The 20,285-nt window shown below is 41.1% G+C and overlaps 1 protein-coding gene across 2 annotated transcripts in view; it reads left to right on the top strand.

Annotated features, from left to right (window-relative positions):
- Positions 1–20,285, top strand: part of slit2 (slit homolog 2 (Drosophila)) — a 509,410-nt gene that overhangs the window by 383,187 nt on the left and 105,938 nt on the right. Inside the window, exons 13-15 of one of the 2 annotated variants that reach the window (XM_069925074.1) lie at positions 7,736–7,879; positions 11,210–11,373; positions 11,673–11,696. In XM_069925074.1, the coding sequence (XP_069781175.1) occupies positions 7,736–7,879; positions 11,210–11,373; positions 11,673–11,696 (332 nt within the window). The remainder of the gene's footprint in view (positions 1–7,735; positions 7,880–11,209; positions 11,374–11,672; positions 11,697–20,285) is intronic. The other variant, XM_069925076.1, reaches the window with a different exon arrangement.

The following is a 20,285-nucleotide window of genomic DNA, read 5'->3' as shown; positions in this document are numbered from 1 at the left end:
CTCACTGAAGCACATCTTGCCAGATATGTGAGTAAAGTAATTTTATTTTTCGCTGTCTTGAGTATTGGGTTGTATAGTATTTCATCTTTAGGCTTCCTCTGCCTCTGGGTTTCCTTTACTGCATAGAATGGTGGTGTCAGTGTGTTATCCAGCACAGGAACGGGTCCTTCAGTCCCACCAAGTCAGCCCCCAGCAAGTACACAATTGAACTAATTCACTTTTACTCTCTCTGAAGTCCATCCCTGATTCAACCAATTACGTTGATGCATTTTACCATGGCCATTTAACCTATCAAACAAGAGGAAATGCACTTGATCACAGGGGCAAAGGTCACAAAAGAAGCAGCAGAGGTCAATTGAGCTGTGAAGCAGCAGCTACACCAGTTAACCCACCCTCACTTGTCACCACTAACACAAATAATCTTTATAATCCTAATCATAGACAATAGAAAAGCATAGCTCAGGGACAGGCTCTTCAGCCACCACGACTGCTGTACATGATCCCATCTGCCTGAATGTGATTTGTATTTCTCCATTCCCTGCACATTAAATATCACTATTATATCTCCTTCCACCATCACACCAGCAATGCATTCCAAGCAACTACCACTCTCTGTGTTAAACGACTTGACTCGCACATCCCCTGTTCATTTTTCATCTCTCACTATAAAGTTTTATTAGACATTTATGCCCTGGGTAAAATACTCCATCTATGCTTCTCAGAGAAACAACCTGGCTTCCTGTCTTTTAGTCACAAACCCAGTATCTAACATCTCAGAGGACTGATGGAAACCTGACTTGGAATGAGGTACAGATACTAAAATGGCTAGGCTTCATACCAATGCCATTCCTTGATGTAACCTTCCCATTCCAACTCCACACACTGCCTTCACCCTGTGTTAAAAGTTATGAATCCATGAAAGTTTGCACCTCATACATAAGGCTGTATGATGATGACCCAATGAGATATTTCATTTCAAAACAAATCCATGAAATGCGAGCAGGCCTATTGACTGCAGGGTGAATGCAATGAAAGTAAACCATTAGGATCAACGTCCAGAGAAATGAAGGCTTGGGAATATGACAGCCGGAATTCTATCCCTTCACCAAAGAGACTCTGGAGGCTTGCTCCAGGATGCAGCAAAGTAATGGGTATACCCTGTGGAGAATGTTGGTTAGGGGTCAAAGCACTTTTACTTCGAGTGAATTTTGTACAGTACACAAAACAGGCATGAAGAATTTGAGGAATCTCGTTTCCCAATCCCTGCCGGTGATTCCATTGTGAAAGCTGTCATATTTGTTGACCCTGGCACCGCTGGATGTCTTAGATTCAACTCAGTGATGTATAAAAGAATTTGATATATTTATCATACACTGTCAAAGCAAGCAGCTGGAAGGAGATGCACCATTGGCAAGGGTTGCAGAGAGAGGAAAAGATCCACTGAAAAGCTTTAAACAACTGGAGTGTTCAATGCAGCGTCTATGAAAATCTTGCTGCAGTTTCATTTTACAGAGTTACGCTCAGAAAATTGTTCATCCGGTGAATTGAAAGCAGTCGACAGGGGCTATTACTTGATTGGCACTACCTGCCTGAATGTGGAAGGCCAGTGATTCTTGATGGTGATAAGCATCACCTTCCAGAGGACATCTGGTCATCACTTTTGTTTTTCTCTTTCAGTTCTATCATCACATTGCTGCTTGTAACTTGAAGGGTAGTACTTGCAATCACCCTGGTAACCAGCAAATCATGGGGTGATTACAATAGGTGGATGAACTAATCATTAAATGGCAATGCAATCTAGCAATGCACTTGGAATTTCTCTACTCAATGAGTGTCTTCCAGGAAGGCAGAGAGCTTGGTCAATGATGCTGAACTTAATTTGCAGAGCTCCATTGTACGATTTGAATTGGCTGAACTAATAGAGGGGGTGATTGTCTGGGGGAGGCAAACAGAACAATGTGGTCCAATCTCCTGCAGATATACTACTAGGGAAAGAAAGTAGTAGGTTGCTTTCAGTGATAAGAGAGTGGTGATTCACTCTTGTCAGCGATAAGAGAGTGGTGGTTCACTCTTGTCAGCGATAAGAGAGTGGTGGTTCACTCTTGTCAGCGATAAGAGAGTGGTGGTTCACTCTTGTCAGCGATAAGAGAGTGGTGGTTCACTCTTGTCAGCGATAAGAGAGTGGTGGTTCACTCTTGTCAGCGATAAGAGAGTGGTGGTTCACTCTTGTCAGCGATAAGAGAGTGGTGGTTCACTCTTGTCAGCGATAAGAGAGTGGTGGTTCACTCTTGTCAGCGATAAGAGAGTGGTGGTTCACTCTTGTCAGCGATAAGAGAGTGGTGGTTCACTCTTGTCAGCGATAAGAGAGTGGTGGTTCACTCTTGTCAGCGATAAGAGAGTGGTGGTTCACTCTTGTCAGCGATAAGAGTGGTGGTTCACTCTTGTCAGTGATAAGAGAGTGGTGGTTCACTCTTGTCAGCAATAAGAGAGTGGTGGTTCACTCTTGTCAGCGATAAGAGAGTGGTGGTTCACTCTTGTCAGCGATAAGAGAGTGGTGGTTCAGTCTTGTCAGCGATAAGAGAGTGGTGGTTCACTCATGTCAGCGATAAGAGAGTGGTGGTTCACTCTTGTCAGCGATAAGAGAGTGGTGGTTCACTCTTGTCAGCGATAAGAGAGTGGTGGTTCACTCTTGTCAGCGATAAGAGAGTGGTGGTTCACTCTTGTCAGCGATAAGAGAGTGGTGGTTCACTCTTGTCAGCGATAAGAGAGTGGTGGTTCACTCTTGTCAGCGATAAGAGAGTGGTGGTTCACTCTTGTCAGCGATAAGAGAGTGGTGGTTCACTCTTGTCAGCGATAAGAGAGTGGTGGTTCACTCTTGTCAGCGATAAGAGAGTGGTGGTTCACTCTTGTCAGCGATAAGAGTGGTGGTTCACTCTTGTCAGCGATAAGAGAGTGGTGGTTCACTCTTGTCAGCAATAAGAGAGTGGTGGTTCACTCTTGTCAGCGATAAGAGAGTGGTGGTTCACTCTTGTCAGCGATAAGAGAGTGGTGGTTCACTCTTGTCAGCGATAAGAGAGTGGTGGTTCACTCTTGTCAGCGATAAGAGTGGTGGTTCACTCTTGTCAGCGATAAGAGAGTGGTGGTTCACTCTTGTCAGCAATAAGAGAGTGGTGGTTCACTCTTGTCAGCGATAAGAGAGTGGTGGTTCACTCTTGTCAGCGATAAGAGAGTGGTGGTTCACTCTTGTCAGCGATAAGAGAGTGGTGGTTCACTCTTGTCAGCGATAAGAGAGTGGTGGTTCACTCTTGTCAGCGATAAGAGAGTGGTGGTTCACTCTTGTCAGCGATAAGAGAGTGGTGGTTCACTCTTGTCAGCGATAAGAGTGGTGGTTCACTCTTGTCAGCGATAAGAGAGTGGTGGTTCACTCTTGTCAGCAATAAGAGAGTGGTGGTTCACTCTTGTCAGCGATAAGAGAGTGGTGGTTCACTCTTGTCAGCGATAAGAGAGTGGTGGTTCACTCTTGTCAGCGATAAGAGAGTGGTGGTTCACTCTTGTCAGCAATAAGAGAGTGGTGGTTCACTCTTGTCAGCGATAAGAGAGTGGTGGTTCACTCTTGTCAGCGATAAGAGAGTGGTGGTTCAGTCTTGTCAGCGATAAGAGAGTGGTGGTTCACTCATGTCAGCGATAAGAGAGTGGTGGTTCACTCTTGTCAGCGATAAGAGAGTGGTGGTTCACTCTTGTCAGCGATAAGAGAGTGGTGGTTCACTCTTGTCAGCGATAAGAGAGTGGTGGTTCACTCTTGTCAGCGATAAGAGAGTGGTGGTTCACTCTTGTCAGCGATAAGAGAGTGGTGGTTCACTCTTGTCAGCGATAAGAGAGTGGTGGTTCACTCTTGTCAGCGATAAGAGAGTGGTGGTTCACTCTTGTCAGCGATAAGAGAGTGGTGGTTCACTCTTGTCAGCGATAAAAGAGTGGTGGTTCACTCTTGTCCAGTGAAGCAGGCACAGTGAGTCACAGGGAAGAGAGAAAGAAATTTGGAAACAAAAATCACATTGAAAATGTTCTAAAATATCTGTTTTCCAGTTTAAAGGATTCTTGATAATAGGTGTATTTCATGATAATGAGTTTATTGTCATATACATTGTACAGCATACATGGGCACTCAAATTCTTCATGCAACTGAACAGGAACTTTGTAAAAAAAAAAATCAGCTACAAAAACTACAATAATATACTTTATTTAAAAAAGAAACAACTGATACAAAAATAGATATTAATTCTTCACAGTTATTCTCAGGAAAATAATACTGCAACCACTCCCTTTGTGGAGAACCCAGGAGTATCGTGATCACAGCAGCTTAATTGATTTAAATAATAATGAGTTATTGTCTTGTACATTATGCACCAAGATGCTCACTTGCTGCAGAACAGATACTTCAGAGAAAAAAATAACTGCAATAGAATACATTAAATTGAAAAGAAATTCAAAAGATAGATAATAAATAATCGCAGTTACCATAGTGTAGGAAAAAAATGGTGTTACAATAGTGTAGACAGTTTTTATTTTGTGCTGTTGATCTTACAGCTTATGTAGTAAGGGAAAGCTCAGGAGCCTGATAGTTACTGGAAACAAACTGTTTACAGGGCAAATATTTTCAAATAATACTTTCTGACATCTAAACCAAAAAAAGAAATTCACCTTGGTACAACACTTCTCAAATTAAAACACCCAAAGTAGAGTTGAAAAATCGAACTGACACAGCTGCTGAGTGCTGGGGATTTGCTCTGGAGACTTTTATTGCAGACGTATTGCTGTAAGGGCATGATTTTCTCCCATAAAGATACACACATAAGCCTTCCAACCACAAAGGAATCGATCATCCTTCAACCCACAATGCCGCACAGATAACCTCAACAACAATGTTTTTTGTGTGTGTTTTTTTTTCCCCCAAGACATTTTTCCAAAGTCATTCTCTTGGGATGTGCCACCTGCAGCAAATTCTTTGTGGTTTGGCTGATGTTGGGCATTGGGTTTTCAATCCTTAGAAGTCTTATCACTGATAAAAATAACAGTACAGATGAAATTTAGCAAAGGATAGCATTCTGGTAATTATGTGGTTTATCAGACCTTATCTGCAACAAGCTTGTGTTACCTTGAACTTATGAATAAGAGCGCAATCTTTCAGGAAATGCTGCAAAAAGTAAATGATTTCATGACCTCAATTGAAGAAAGGTTAATATTCCACTGAAGTCATTCATTTGTATTCTGTAGGTATTAATCTTGCTTCTCGCGGAATGGGAGGCAGGAGGGGAGGAGGTGGAATTAAACCTTTTCTGGTATGTGCAGGATGGTATCAGAGTTCCAAATGCATCTAGATATGGAAGCACTTTGTGATGTGGAAATTGAAAATTTGCCATGAGATATTGAGCCCTTGAACTTTTAAAGGATCTAACATCCTTGGAAGAAGAAGATTCACAAATGAATGGCATTGGTTGCATTTAATGTCATTTGTAGACTTTACATTTGCATTAGACAGTACCCCCACCCCCACTTAAATAAACTTAAATAGACCAACAATTTATAAAATGGATTCCTGATTATTATAAGAGAATAATCAAGAGATAAACTCCTCCTGCTGCCTGTTTCTCCATCCTTTGCTCTTCTTCCCCATCTCTTTTTATTCTGGTGCCTGCCTGTTTCTTACTCATAACTTGACGAAGAGCTCAGGCCCAAAATGTTGGTTACCCTATCCTTCTTATAGATGCTACGTGACCCCTTAAGTTTCTGGAGTAGCATTGCAGAAGAGCAACTGTGCTGTGGCTTCCACTAGCACCAAAGAGTGGAGCAATTTATCACTGAGGCGTCCAACAAAATTACTTTTGGAAGATAATGGCCCACAAAACATAAACTCCCTTGTTAACTTCTCAGTTACTCTGAGGCTCACATGATAAATTGTTCCATAACATACATGTACAATTCAAATCAATTACTTTTTTGAGGTCTCGAAATGGACACATGAAAATTGTAGCAGGACTTGTCCATTGGTCCCTCAAGCCTGCCGAGACATTCAGTGTGACGTTGACTGGTTTGGCCTAGGACTCCTCTCCTATATGCCGTTTTACTGTAGCTCTTAAAGTATGTGCAGTGATCTAACCCCTCCCCCCTCCCCTAAACCAGGATATTTAAGATGCAGCCCAAAGGAAATGTAGATTGACTCACAGAGCCTGAGATTTGTTTTGCTCAATAAAATAATGGAACATCTTTTCAACAATGCTATGCGAGGGTAGACTTGGTACACTCTCCTATGATTGTCAAACTTTGATCCATTATAAAACATAATGCTTTTTCCATAATAACTATGGAAAAAGATCCAATCTATTGCATAATATTGGTGAAATTTAAAACTAGCATGTCTTCTGGAAAATGGCACCCAATTTTACAATCAATTGAGTTCAGTGGAGAGTAATGTTGGATAGAATATGAAATCAACTTCACTCAAAGTTTACTGATTAATGGTTGAAGTTAGGTTTAAAAGTTGCTCATTTAAATGTAACACAGTTGATAAGGTGAACACCATGGAGTCATAGATCATTTCTATTCCCCTATGTATTACCCGTAGCATGCAAATTATCCTTCATGTCTGTTGAGCATTCCAAGATTCACAATTCCATTTATTGTCAAGACTGCAAAATACACAAAAACTCCCTCCTTTGTTTGCCCTCTAAATTAATCCAAAGAGGCACAATTAATATAACACCTTTATCAAGACAAGAGAGGGAGACAAAGGTGAATCCCTTCAAAGACTCTGTGGATCTCACTATCTCCTCCAGTGTCACTGTTTCCGAAACTTCCATGACTTGCATAGCACCATGGCCTCGTGTCCTGTCCAGCAGTGAACCTGGGCTTGAGGCATCCAAGTTGTGCCTCCACCACCTCTTGTTCCGAACCCCTGGTGTTAGGAAGCCACCAGCAGGTGAGTCCTTTCGGATCCGCTGCTGGCCATCACATCTTTATGAATCCTGTACCTGATACCTGTTTCCCAGAATCTAGTCACCAGCAGCTCATGGCCTGTTGTGAGCCCTTCAGTCGCTGAGCCCTGCGGTAGACCTTGGTCCCTTTCAAGCATCCTTCTAAGCATCCACTATTCCTCACTCTCATTCCCCCTCACAGCCCCCTTTATCGCAAGGGGAACACCCCAGTATTTCCATTCTAACTAAGATTTTAGCTGAAATCCATCAATCTAATACAACAGGAATAGGAGTTTAATATTTTCACTTGTGTAAATGGATGAATGGGGAGCTGTCGCCCTATTTAGCACCACTTCCAGATTGTATTCTGTTCCATTACTTGCAAAATGCATTGAATGAGTTCTTGAATTGGTATCACTTATCATACACCAATGAGCAATAAAAATCTATTGTGTGGTGAAATGGGCTTTCTATCTCCCTCACTTTTTTTTATGATCATTTATGTCATCTGCATGTAAAAGCCAAATACCAATTATATAGGAGCAAAGGCAGGTGTCAGGTGTCAGAACCAAATGTCAGGACTCTAATAACAAGAAATAAAAGTTCAACAATTTTGTAAAAATGCTCACATGTGTAAGAGTGATTGTCGTCCAGCTGTTTGAAGCCTTTTGGGAGTAGGTGCAGCGAATTTTGTTGTGATTGAAATTGTTGCTGTTTTAAACAAAGGGGATTCATATATTTAACAGGATGTAAATTTTTTTTGACAGGTTGCTGAATGCTAATAAGATTAACTGTTTGCGAGTGGATGCTTTTCAGGATCTCCACAATCTAAACCTCCTCTCCTTGTATGACAACAAGTTACAGACCATTGCCAAAGGCACCTTCGCTCCTCTACGTGCCATCCAAACATTGTACGTATTCCTGGAACATGAAACTTCTGTCATAGTACATAGAGCATTACAGCACAGGAAAGACCTTTGGCCTTTGATGTTCTGCTGACCCATATATTCCTTCCAAAAAAAAAGTTCTAAACCCTTCTTGCCTCCTAACCCTCTATTTTCCTTTCATCCATATGACTGTCTAAGTCTCTTTAAATGCACCTAATGTTTCAGCATCAACCACCATCCCCAGCAAAGCATTCCAGGCACCCACAACTCTTTGTAAAAAAAAAAACTTACCCCTGATGTGTCCCCTAAAATTTTCTCCCTTCACTTTGTACATGTGATCTGGTGTTTGATATTCTTGCCCTGAGTAAAAGGCGCTGGCTGTCCAGCCTAACTATGCCTCTAAGAATCATGTAGGCCTCTACTAAGTCTCCTCTCCTTCTTCACTCCAAAGAGAAAAGTTCCAGCTCTGCTAACCTTGCCTCTTAAGATTTATTTTCCAATCCTGGCAACATCTTGGTAAATCTCTTTTGAACCCTCTTCATAGCTTCCACATCGTTCCTATAATGAGGTGACCAGAACTGAGCACAATATTCTTAAGTGTAGTCTCACAAGAGATTTGTAGAGTTTTCACATGACCTCTCGACTCTTGAACACAATCCCCTTATTAATGATATCCAACATCCCACAGGCTTTCAACCTGCACAGCAACCTTGAGAGATGTATGGATTTGGACCCAAAGTTCCCTCTGTTCATCCACACTCTGAAGTAACTGACCATTAACCCTGTAATCAGCCTTTTGGTTTAACCTTCTAAAATGCATCACTTCACACTTAACCAAATTAAACTCCATCTGCCACTTTTTGGCCCAACTCTGCACCCTGTCTATATACTCTTTTAACCTTTGACAACCTTCAGGTCCATCCATAACATTTTCAACCTTTGTATCACAGGCAAACTTACGGAACCATCCTTCCGCCTCTCCATCCAGGTCATTTATAAAAATTACAAAGATCAGGGAGCTGGGGTTCATGTTAAAACAATGCATGAATTGAATAAAAAATCATTTACCTTGTTGCACAAGTGCCTGCTATCTATTATTTCTCCTGGTACTCTCCACCAATGCCCATCAAAGTGCCTATGGCATTGTATCCATGTAACACTTCAAGAGAGCACTGGACTGGTGTTTTTAACAAATTTTTTTCTGGGATTATTGCTTAGGTTTACATTCTTCTCTTCTTCCTACCTCATCTCAAGCACCCATCACATCAGCATTCTTGTTTATATCTTAACCAAACATAAAATTCATCTTCATAATTTTATGTCTTCCAATTGATTCCTACATCAGCTTCTATTTACGCCTCTGTGTCCCCTTTCTTTTTTATTGTCACTTGGACTGTTGTTTCAGTAGTTTATATCTGTTTTGCTGATCTTTCCATCTTAGTTACAAGCAGGCTTTCTCAATTACATTATACTCTTATCATTCCAATCCTCAGTCTAAATTTTTGAACAGTGTCCCTTAGATATGTTTTATACCTGTATCAGACATGTCAGGGGTGGCCAAATCATGGCTCGTGAGCCACATGCGGCTCTTTGACCTTTAATATGCGGCTCGTGAAAAATTAGAATATTCTATAAATTTCGACCCCCCCCCCCAACCCGCCCGACTCGCGGTGCCGGTCTCTCACCCGCCCAACTCGCATCTTTAATAGCCTGATATTTGTAGCATTGTATTTTAGTCATAAAAATATAATTATAATGACTAATTTTGTAAGGTGGAAATCTGATTAAATTTTTTTGGTTTACCTCTTTTTACATATTTGTGTCTTTGACTACTGAAACTAATACAAATTAACAGTTTAAAAACTGCATACATGAATAAATATTATTGCATTTAATATGCATTTCTTAAATATATAAAATTTTTGTAACAAAATCTGTATGTAACAATAAAAACGTATGTGTGAATTTTGTTCATGTCCTGCAGCTCTCAAGCATCTGAACTTTATCGTTTGTGGGTCTTACATTAAGCAAGTTTGGCCATCCTTGAGATATGTGCTGGAATTTTGCTTGTTATCATTCTACCTTTTTTTTTCATTTACATTAGCTCACAGTTAGTTAGTGGTTACGCAACTCTGTTACAGTGCCAGTGACGAGGGTTTAAATCTGACTGGTGCTCCATATTCTCTCATAAAAGTCTTGCACCATTCTATCTCAGCCAGCATCATCAATACTTCTCTAACTCAGTATCTCTTGGCCTTCTCTTAACATTCTCTTTACTCCCTCCACCTCTATCCCTTCTCTGTAATTTAACACAACTTAATTCCATCTTTTTTTTAACTTCCATTTAAATGTTATCACCTGAAATATTCATTCTGTTTCTTTCCCTCCAGATGCTGCCTTGGCTGCACTTCTATTTTATTTAAGATTACAGGCATCAGATTTTTTTTTTCTTTTGCTTTCCAATTCTCATGTTCTAATATTTCCCTCCTTACCAAACAATTTTGTTGAACCTTTGAATTGATCAGGGTAAATCCTCTACAATTCCTCTATTTGAGCTCAATGAACTGATAAATGTTCAATTTTTGTGGATCATGTTTTATTTGATCCGCTTGTTGTTTCCTTGGAACCCACTCCAAACACACAAAAACTTTCAGCCTTTTTGTGCTAATTTCCTAATCTCACCTGGGATAGCATCAATCCTTAGAGCACTATACTGCTCAATAGTGCATTGAACATCACATCATCCATTTCCAAGGTCATTAGCTTCTCTCTGAAGATTTTTCCAAGCTCACTGTTGCACCCCTACATCCTGGGACCAAGGAAGCTTCTCACCATTCAGGGTTTGCAGCAGGGTCAATCTAAACTAACATTCTCAGAGCCCCATTTACAAGTTTGTGCTTTATTCAGTATTGTAACTTCTACCTTCCCCAGGAAACTGTGTTGGGGTAATGCTGGAGGTTTAGATTTTCACAGGTTTCCATGTAACAATATGTGAACAGTGGCAGATTTACATTCCTGAAGAGCATAGTTGGCCTTCACAGCCACAATTTGCTTTAAATAATTCAAGAGAAATGAATGCAGCTCTGCCATCTCATTTAGTCAGGTAATAGGCAGTTTTGAAGGTGATGCAAGACTAACAGTCAGTGTATTGAATGCTAAGTCATACATTGTAAATTCTTAATGCACCAGATCCCAGTAAAATGCATTACAGCTGTAACTAACAATTGAACCAATTTCTCAGGGCTAATATTCTACTCTGCTTGAAAAGTTGTAGGCATTATTTCATATTCTGTGGTAAGCATAGTAACTTGTTCTTTGCTTTTCTTGTTTGTTTTTGCTTTTGATAAAAAAAAGACACTTGGCTCAGAATCCATTTATTTGTGATTGTCATCTGAAATGGCTTGCGGACTACCTACATACCAACCCCATTGAAACGAGTGGTGCCCGCTGCACAAGTCCTCGCCGTCTCGCAAACAAGAGGATTGGCCAGATCAAGAGCAAGAAATTCCGCTGCTCAGGTAATAGGAGCACTTGAACTTTCTTCCCTATTTATGTTCTGTCATGGCTGAAACCCACTTCCACCTGGATTTCTGAAATATCACCTGTTTTACTGTTGAATTACAGAATCTCTCTGAAATTTTCTTCCCCCCCACCCTGATTTAATGCTAACTGCAGCTGGTCACCATTATGCAGGCTTGGCTTATTGATGGAACCTGTGGATTTAATGTGAGATAAACTGTTTCTTTTTCCTTCAGCTGCTAACATTCAGGTGCATTCTCTTCTGTCTTTTCTCTCCTTTTTTTAATTGTTTTTGTAGCAAAAGAACAATATTTCATTCCAGGTAGGTTTGCCTGGCAGCAGGACTGACAAGCTGTGGATTTCCCTTTAGGATTTAATGGAGCATTGCATGCTGTTAGTAATTCAGTCATTCTCCCCAATAAACAACAATACAGTTCTCTTCCTTGCTTTCCCAAAGTGACTCCTGGATGTTGTGCATGCGACCTTTTAACCTAAGCCACTGAATCCTTAAGCCCATGTTGTACTGTTTCAGCTATGCAGTTGCCATGCGTCAGAATATTTTTGATCTCCATTAATTTTTGTACTATTTTAGCCATCCCTATCTTACCAAACATTTTTGATTCAAGAGAAAGCTTTACTTCAACATTCTTGAAAACATACTCCAAACACTCAAATCAATGCAAGAAATACTGGTTAGATGTCACCTGCCCCCTAAATCTGTGGCATTTGATAAAGTCAATTTAGTTGGCAACCAATTAAAGCTGAGTAAGTTATCTTGTGTACCCTAATTATGCATGCAGTGATGGGAAAAGTCAAATTAACCTTCTGTCCTGAAAACAGGAAAATCGCTTGGATTTCTCAACAAGGCTGTTTGGTAAACTGCTTGGAAGAGAGTGAGTTCCAAGAGGATGTTCTATTCAGAGGCTTGAAGGTGTCTGAGAGGATATCTTGCACTTTCTAAATTTCTTTTTATTTTAATATTATTTAAATATGGCACAGTAACTTGCCTCAAATCCGAAATGTGCCTATGTGATCAAAAGTTCGAGAGGTAAAACATGAAAATCAGTAGGCAAGTTCAAGTTTATCATCTGATTATACAGCACAACCCAATGAAATGGCATTTTCCAGTCCCCGATGCAGCACACTGCCAATGCACATACAAACATAACATGAACAGTAAGTATATACAAATAGTAAATTAAATAAATATTATTGTTAAATAGTTGTATGAGCAGTTCATCCATCATTCAGCAATCTTGCTGCCTAGGGGATGAAGCTTTTTCTCAGCCTAGTGGTTCTGGCTCTGTATCTCTTTTCCGATGGGAGTAGCTAGAAGATTGTTTGCTGGGTGGTAGGGGTGCTCGCTGATTCTGCAAGCCTTCTTTATTCAGCGATACTGGTAAATCCCATCGATAGGAAGAGAGGAGACTCCAGTAATCCTCTATGTCACTCTTAAGGCACTTTCAGGTAGCCAAATGCCCTGCATGTAAAGCCGCATGTTTAGGCAATATACGGCTGTTTTGAGGCCACCTGAATGTGCAGGAGGCACTCTTGAGGCGAGCTACGTATCCCTCCTCCGAGAGGGATAATCTGCTCAGCTCAATGGCTCCCCCAGCCACCTGAATGCAGCTGGCTGAAAGCAGATGTTAAAGGGGCACTGGGCAGGAGCCGGAGTCTGCTCAGAGCCGCATCCTGTGCAACTGTGTCCTTTCAGGTGGCCAGTGTTGCGCTTTAAAAACTGCCACTTGAACGGCAATTTAAAGGGCCACTTCTGCTTCTTCAGGCGCATTCTTAGCATAGGATGTACCTGAAAAAGCCTTTATAGACCTCACGATTGACCTCCAACCGAATGCTGTACTGCAACCGTACCACACAGTGATATAGTCAGCCAGCATGCTCAGTAGAGCTCCTGTAGAAAGATGACAGGATGGTAGGTGGTAGCTGCCCGCTCTACTCTTCTCCGGAAGTGCAGTTACGGTTGCACTTCCGAGCAAGTGAGGAGATGTTTTAGGTCCAGGATAGGTCGCTTCTTAAATGGACCGACTAATACCATACATCTTTGGAATGGTGCATATCTACACCATTTCTATTAATACAGTCTGATGGACTTCATAGAGGTGTCACCATACAGAGGCAAAGGCAGGGTGGTCAGCTTCTGTATCAAAGGTAGGGTTTAAGAAGAGGTTTAGAGGATCATAAAAAACCGAGGGAGAAAGTTTTAGGATCAACGAATCATGGAAATTGTACAACACAGAATGAGGCCAATTGGTCCATCTTGAATCCTATCTTCTTGCACCAGCCCCACAGATCAAGAGAACAGCAAAATAAATTTTGTCTGACAAAGATCTCTACCTTAATCACACTTTGCCACACTTTCAGACTGAAAATTCCAAAGATCTACCAACCTCAGGATATTTTTTATCTTTAGTTCCTATCTCATCCACTCACCAGTTACTTTTTGAAACGTGCTCCATTTTTGACTCCCCTTCACAATGTCTTTAATTTTCTCTGTCAAAGCTCCCTGAAGACTCTTCTCCCCTCCCCACCTCCCATTTCCTCCCCAATCTTCCAAAATAAAACAACCACAGCATGTCTAATCTTCCCTCAGACTATTTTCCCTTTTCTATCCATGGAACCTTCTCAGTGCAGTGTCACCCTTCATGTAATGTGATGATTGAAACATCTGGAGAATGAGTTATAATATAACTAGTGTTTTTAAGAATATGCTCCCTGGCCTTATATCCTTTCTAGCCATCTTATGCGTTGAATTCAAGTCTGTTGTGAGCACATTGAAAGATGGGATTGGAGTGGTGTGAGGTGCAGAATATAACAATGATGGTGATTTCACAGGAAGCCAGAATCTGAGGCACCTATAAAATTCTGAGAAGGCATACTTGGTTGGAGGTGGTTCCACTGATGGGCAATCCCAAGGAAGAGAATTACTAAATTGGAAGCGTTAGTGTGAAAGGATAAGACATTACTTGGAATAGATGTCTAAAGCATGACTGAGGAATTGAGAAGCAAAGACAGTTGACATTATAAAAGTAGAGTCATGGCGAAAGATGTAGGAGTGGAATTAGGCCATTCAGCCCATTGAGTATGCCCCATCATTCCATTATAGCTGATTTATTATCCTTTTCAACCCCATTTGCCTGCCTCCTCCCTGTAACCCTTGATTGCCTTCCTAATCAAGAAGATCTACCATTTTCTTAAATATACCCAACAACTTAAATATACCTGTCCATAGATTCTCCATTCTCAGGGTAAAGAAATTCATTCTCAGTTCTGTTCTAGAAGGATATTTTTGTATTATGAGGCTGTGCCCTCTGGTCCCAGACTCTCCCACAATAGAAAACATCATCTTATCTATCCCATCCATTCCTTTCAGTATCTGATAGATTTCAATGAGATCCCCATCATTCTTCTAAACTCCTGCAAGTACAGTATTAGAGTCATCAAATGCTCTTCATATGATAATCCTTTCCTTCCAAGGATCATTCTAGTGAACTTCCTCTGGTCACTCTCTAATGCCAACAGATCCTTCCTTAGATAAGGAGCCCAAAACTGCTTGAGTGGGGACTGACCAATGCTTCAGAAAGCCTCAACATTGCAACTCTGCTTTTGTTTTCCATCCCTTTCAAATTGAATGCTAGCATTGCATTTGCTGTCCTTGCAACTGACGGTACCTGCAAATTAACCTTCATGGAATCTTGCATGAGGGCTCCCAAGTCCTTCTGCACCTCTGATTTCTTAACTCTTTGCCTGTTTAGAAAATAGTTTACATCTTTATTCCTTCTACCAAGATCATTTATTTCTCTGCAATGCATTCTACCTGCCATTTCCCTGCCCAATCTTTTAGCCTGTCTCAATTCTTCTGTAGACCTCATGCTTTCTCAACACTCCTTGGCTCTGGTTGTCTCTTTGCACTGTCTTCGAATTTGGCCACACAGCTCTCAATTCCGTCACCCAAATCCTTGATGTGAAAAGAAGTGGTTTCAACATTGAGCTCTGGTCACTAGCAGCCAACAAGAAAAGGTCCCTTTATCCCCACTCTCTGCCTTCTGCAAGTCAGCAATCCTCTATCCATGCTATTAGCAGATTTTGTTTGGATCTATGGATCAAAATTGCAAACGGCATATTTCACCCTGACCAAATGCTTTAGACTTCTCAGTATTTAAATAGAGAAAATTATAACTCATTCATTACTACATATTGGCTTTTCACCTAAGCTTTCTGTGATCCATGCATTACCTCAACCATTATTTCACATCAGGAAAATTATCCACCTTTACCTCTACCTCCGATTGATAGTTCCAGCGATTGCCATTCCTTAACTGAGTGATTCTTAAGCTCTCCTGGTTGACCTATTATTCTACTGGTCCCCATCAATACGTTCAAAGTCCTAATTCATATATCCTTTCCAACTACAAGTTCATCCATCACCTCTGTTGTCACTGCCATGTTTTATCTCCCAATTCTGCACCATTTCAAATTTAAAATTCTGATCTCTCCTGTCTTGAAATTTCATCCCTCCTGAACTCATTCTCACCTTCGTAACATCCTTCAGCCACATTGTTCCCTGGTCCAATCTCTCCATTATGCTAATTTAAAAAAAACACTAAAAGTAAAAGTGAGTGGGTGACACAGGGGCATGGCTCGAGCAATTTGGAGACGAACCTAATCTCTGCTGTATGTGCGGAGATTACACATCCACCCGGTCATCACATAGGGTTCCCTCAGAAAGAGTCAAAGATTATTCAATTCATTAATGGGATGGCAGTAATTTTCCCCAAGTATAGGCAGCAATATGAGATTTGGGTAGGGTGTGTTAGTGGGTGAGAATAGGTTAAAGGGAAATAAATGGGGAATGAGCCTGATGCAATTGCACTGAGAGACAGCATAGAACCTTTGGGCTGAATGGCCTTCTATGCCATAAGAAAATAAATATGAATAAATGAGGAGAAATACTCTTCACTGCTTGCATTCACATTGAGTGTTCAAAAGCACAGTTGTCATTACTAGAACCAAGTTATTTAAGCCCCAGCACATCAATGCAACTACTCCTCAGGTTACAGCCCTTGGCCAAATGAAGCTGCTTCAATGATGACTATCACTCTATTATAAGATCCCAGCTGGGAATATTAGCTTATAATTGCAGTTTGATTCCAGTCACAACTTTTAACCTCATGACACACAAAACAGCCAGAATTTGATGGAATACCATCATCCTTAATAAGTAATTGACTTGACTGACGTTCGACGCACACCATTGCCAACACCCTATTAACATAGGACATTGCAACACAGTACAGGCCCTTCAGCTCATAGTGTTGTATTGATCTATATTAACCTACTCAATAATTGAAACCTTCGTTACATCACACCCATAACACTTTTTCTTGCATCATGTGCCTAGTGTATCAGCCACCACCACCACCTACTGGCATTGCATTCCAGACATCCAGTGGGTAAAAAAAACCCTGACATCTCCCCGTACTTTCTTTCCCCATCCTAAACAGATGTTCTCTGATATTTGCTACTGTTGCACCAGGAAAAATGTGCTGCAGTCTACCCTATCTGTGCATCTCAATCTTGAAGACCTCTATTCAATCACCTCTCATCCTTCTCCATTCCTAAAAGAAAATTCATAGGTCTATCAAATTTGCTTCACAATATATGTTCTCAAATTCAGGCAACGTCCTAGTAAATCTCCTGCACCTTCTCCGAAGCATCCACATCCCTGATTTGGGCCTCAGGGCCCCTCTGTTATTCCACACTATCCTGCCATCAATATATTCCCCCTTCAAATTTGACCGTCCAAAATGCATCACTTCTCACTTATCTAGATGAACTCCACTTGCCTCTTTTCCATCAGATGCTATATTCTGCCTATACCCTGATGTGACCAGTGACAACCTTTAACACTGTCCATAATACCTCCAATCTTTGTGTCATCTGCAAACTTACTATCCCATCTCTCTTCTTCTTTGTCCAGTTAATTTATAAAAATTACTGAGACCAAAGGTCCCAGAACACATTATTGTTGAACTCCACTAGTTACTGACCTCCAAGATCAAGCTGATGGAAGTCAGAATATGTTCAATTCACTGCTACCTTCTGCTTTCTGCAGGCAAGACAATTCCTAATCCACACACCCAGGGTTCCATAGACTTTTGCCTTATGACTTTTTAAATGAGTCTACCGGGGGACATTCTGAAATGTCTATACACATTACAGGCACCACCCTATCTTAATCAATTTCTTTTGTCAATTCTTCAACAAACTTAATTAGGCTCATGAGGCACAACCTGCCCCTCACAAAGCCATACTGACTATGCTTCTCTAAATGCTTGTAAATCCTGTCCCTATGAATTCTCATCAGTAGTTTGCCCACCACTGATGCAAGACTCACTCGTCTATAATTCACAGGATTCTCCCTATTACCTATTGTTAAACAAGGACACTACATTTCCCATTCTCTAATCCTCCCCTGTGGTCAGGGAGGATGCAAAGATCAACATCCCAGCATTATCTTCCCTTGCTTCCTGTAGTAACCTAGGATATATCTCGTCTGGTCCCGGAAACAGGAAATGAAATTAATCCTCTTTCTTAATCACATCGTGCTCCAGCACACAAACTTGTTTTCTACTAGCCTCACATTGACCAAGGACCCTCTCCCTGATGAACACTGAAACAAAATATTCAGCTGTGGGAAGAAATTGCAGGAGTCCCGGCGGAAATATTTGCATCATCATTAGGCATGGATGAGGTTTTCAGACTCCTGGAGAATGGCTAATGCTGTGGCTTTGTTTTAAAAAGGCTGTAAGGTCAGGTCCGTGACCTGCAGGCCACTTATCAGTCATGGGTAAGTTAATGGAGGTGATTCTGATGGAAAGGATTGATTTTATAATTTGGAAAAGCAAGAATTAAATCATGTTAGTCTGCGTGGCTTTGTTTGTGGGTAACCATGTCTCATGATTTGGATTGTTTTTTGAAGAGATGACCAAGAATAACTATGAGGGCAGAGCATTAGATATCATCCATCTGGACTTTTCAAGGCCTTTGACAAAGATTCCATAAAGTAGGCTGATTTGAAAAGTCAGAATGCATAGGATCTGGAGTGAGTTGGCCAATTGAATACAGAATTGTCTTGAAGGTGGGAATGAGGGTTGTTATTCAGGTTGGAGGTCTGTGACCAAAGGTATGCTACAAGGATCAGTGCTGGGTTTACTGTTATTTGCCATTTGAATTGGCAACTTGGACAGCAATATAGTTAGTGCAGTTAGTAAGTTTGCAAATGATACCAAAAGTGGAGATATAGTGGACAGTAAAGATGATTATCTGAGATTGCAACAAGATCCACATGAACTGGGAAAGTGGCAAAGGACTGGATATTGAATTTATCTCTGACAAGTGTGAGACATTGCAATTTGGTAGATTAAAGCAAGGCAGAGCTTATGCAATGAATGGTAATGCCCTGGAGAGAGTTGTAGAAGAGAGAGATAACTGGCTAGGGGTACATGGTTCCACGAAAGTGACAACACAAGTAGACAGGGTGGTGAAGATTATTGTGGTCCACGTGGGGACTAATGACATAGACAAGAGTTGTGATGAAGCCCTAAAGAGGGAATATAGGGAGTTAGGCAAGAAATTAAAAAGCAGGACCTCAAGGGTGGTAATCTCAGGATTGCTTCCTGTGCCACGTGCCAGAGAGGATAGGTTAGGGAAGATGTAGCAGATGAATGGGTGGCTGAAGAGTTGGTGCAAGAGAACAGATTTGTGGATTATTAGCATCTATTCTTGGGAAGATCTGACCTGCACAAAAAGGATGGGCTACACCTGAACTGAAGAGGGACCAGTATCCTGGCAGGAAGGTTTGCTCGAGCTATTGGGGAGGGTTTAAACTAGTTTGGCAGGGTGAAGGGGATGGAAACCAGAATGAGCGTGAAGAGAATAGGGCAGAAGGATAAAAGCAAGATGCTATAGGTCTGAGTTTTTGAGGAAGGACAGGCAGAAAATATAACATAAATGTAACCAGTTAGAGGGATTGAAATTTGTCTATTTCAATGCTAGGAACATTAGGAATAAAGGGATGAACTAATAGCATGGATCAGTACATGGAACTACAATGTTGTGGCCGTTACAGAGACTTGGATATAGAAAGGCCAGGATTGGCTGATGCAAGTACCAGGGTTTAGGTGTTTTAAAAGGAATAGGATGGGAGGTGGAGGGGGGGTGGAGTGGGGAAGAAGCAGAGTAGCATTACTGGTCAGCGATAGTATCATGGCTATAGAAAGGGAGGACACTGTTTACGGAGGGAGTGCCTACTGAGATGGTGTGGGTGGAAGTCAGAAATAGGAAGGAAGCAATCACTGTACTAGGAGAGGTCTATAGGCCCTGAGGAGCAGATAAGTAGGCAGACTTTGGAATGGTGCAGGAAATACAGGGTTGTTATGGCAGACCAACATCTGGAGGGTCATGGAATGTGTGCAGGACAGTGGAACTAACAGAATGATGTTTTGGCATGGACTAGAAGGGCCAAAGGGCCTGTTTTCTGTGTTGTAGTTTTCTATGCTTCAATGATGTTTGGCACATTTGCCTTCATCTGTCAAGGCATTGAATACAGAAGCAGGGGTGTCGTGTTACAGCTGTTCAAGTCAATGGTAAGCCCACATTTGGAATATTGTCGGATGTTCTGGTCATCCAGCTGTGGGAAAGGTATCATTAAGGCGGAAAGGATACAGAAAAGATTCACAAAAATGTTATTGCAACTGACTGGCTTGAATTATAAAGGGAGGTTAAATTGGATGGAACTTTTCACTCTGGAGCAGAGAAGGCTAAGAGGATCGGCCTTGTAGAGATACATAAAATCATGAGGGACATAGGTAGAGTAAATAGTTATCATTTTTTT

Source organism: Narcine bancroftii, chromosome 3 (assembly GCF_036971445.1).
Source record: "Narcine bancroftii isolate sNarBan1 chromosome 3, sNarBan1.hap1, whole genome shotgun sequence".
In the NCBI taxonomy this organism is placed as follows: Eukaryota; Metazoa; Chordata; class Chondrichthyes; order Torpediniformes; family Narcinidae; genus Narcine; species Narcine bancroftii.
The sequence above is the reverse complement of the archived record's forward strand: the minus strand, read 5'-3'. Positions and strand labels throughout refer to the sequence as shown.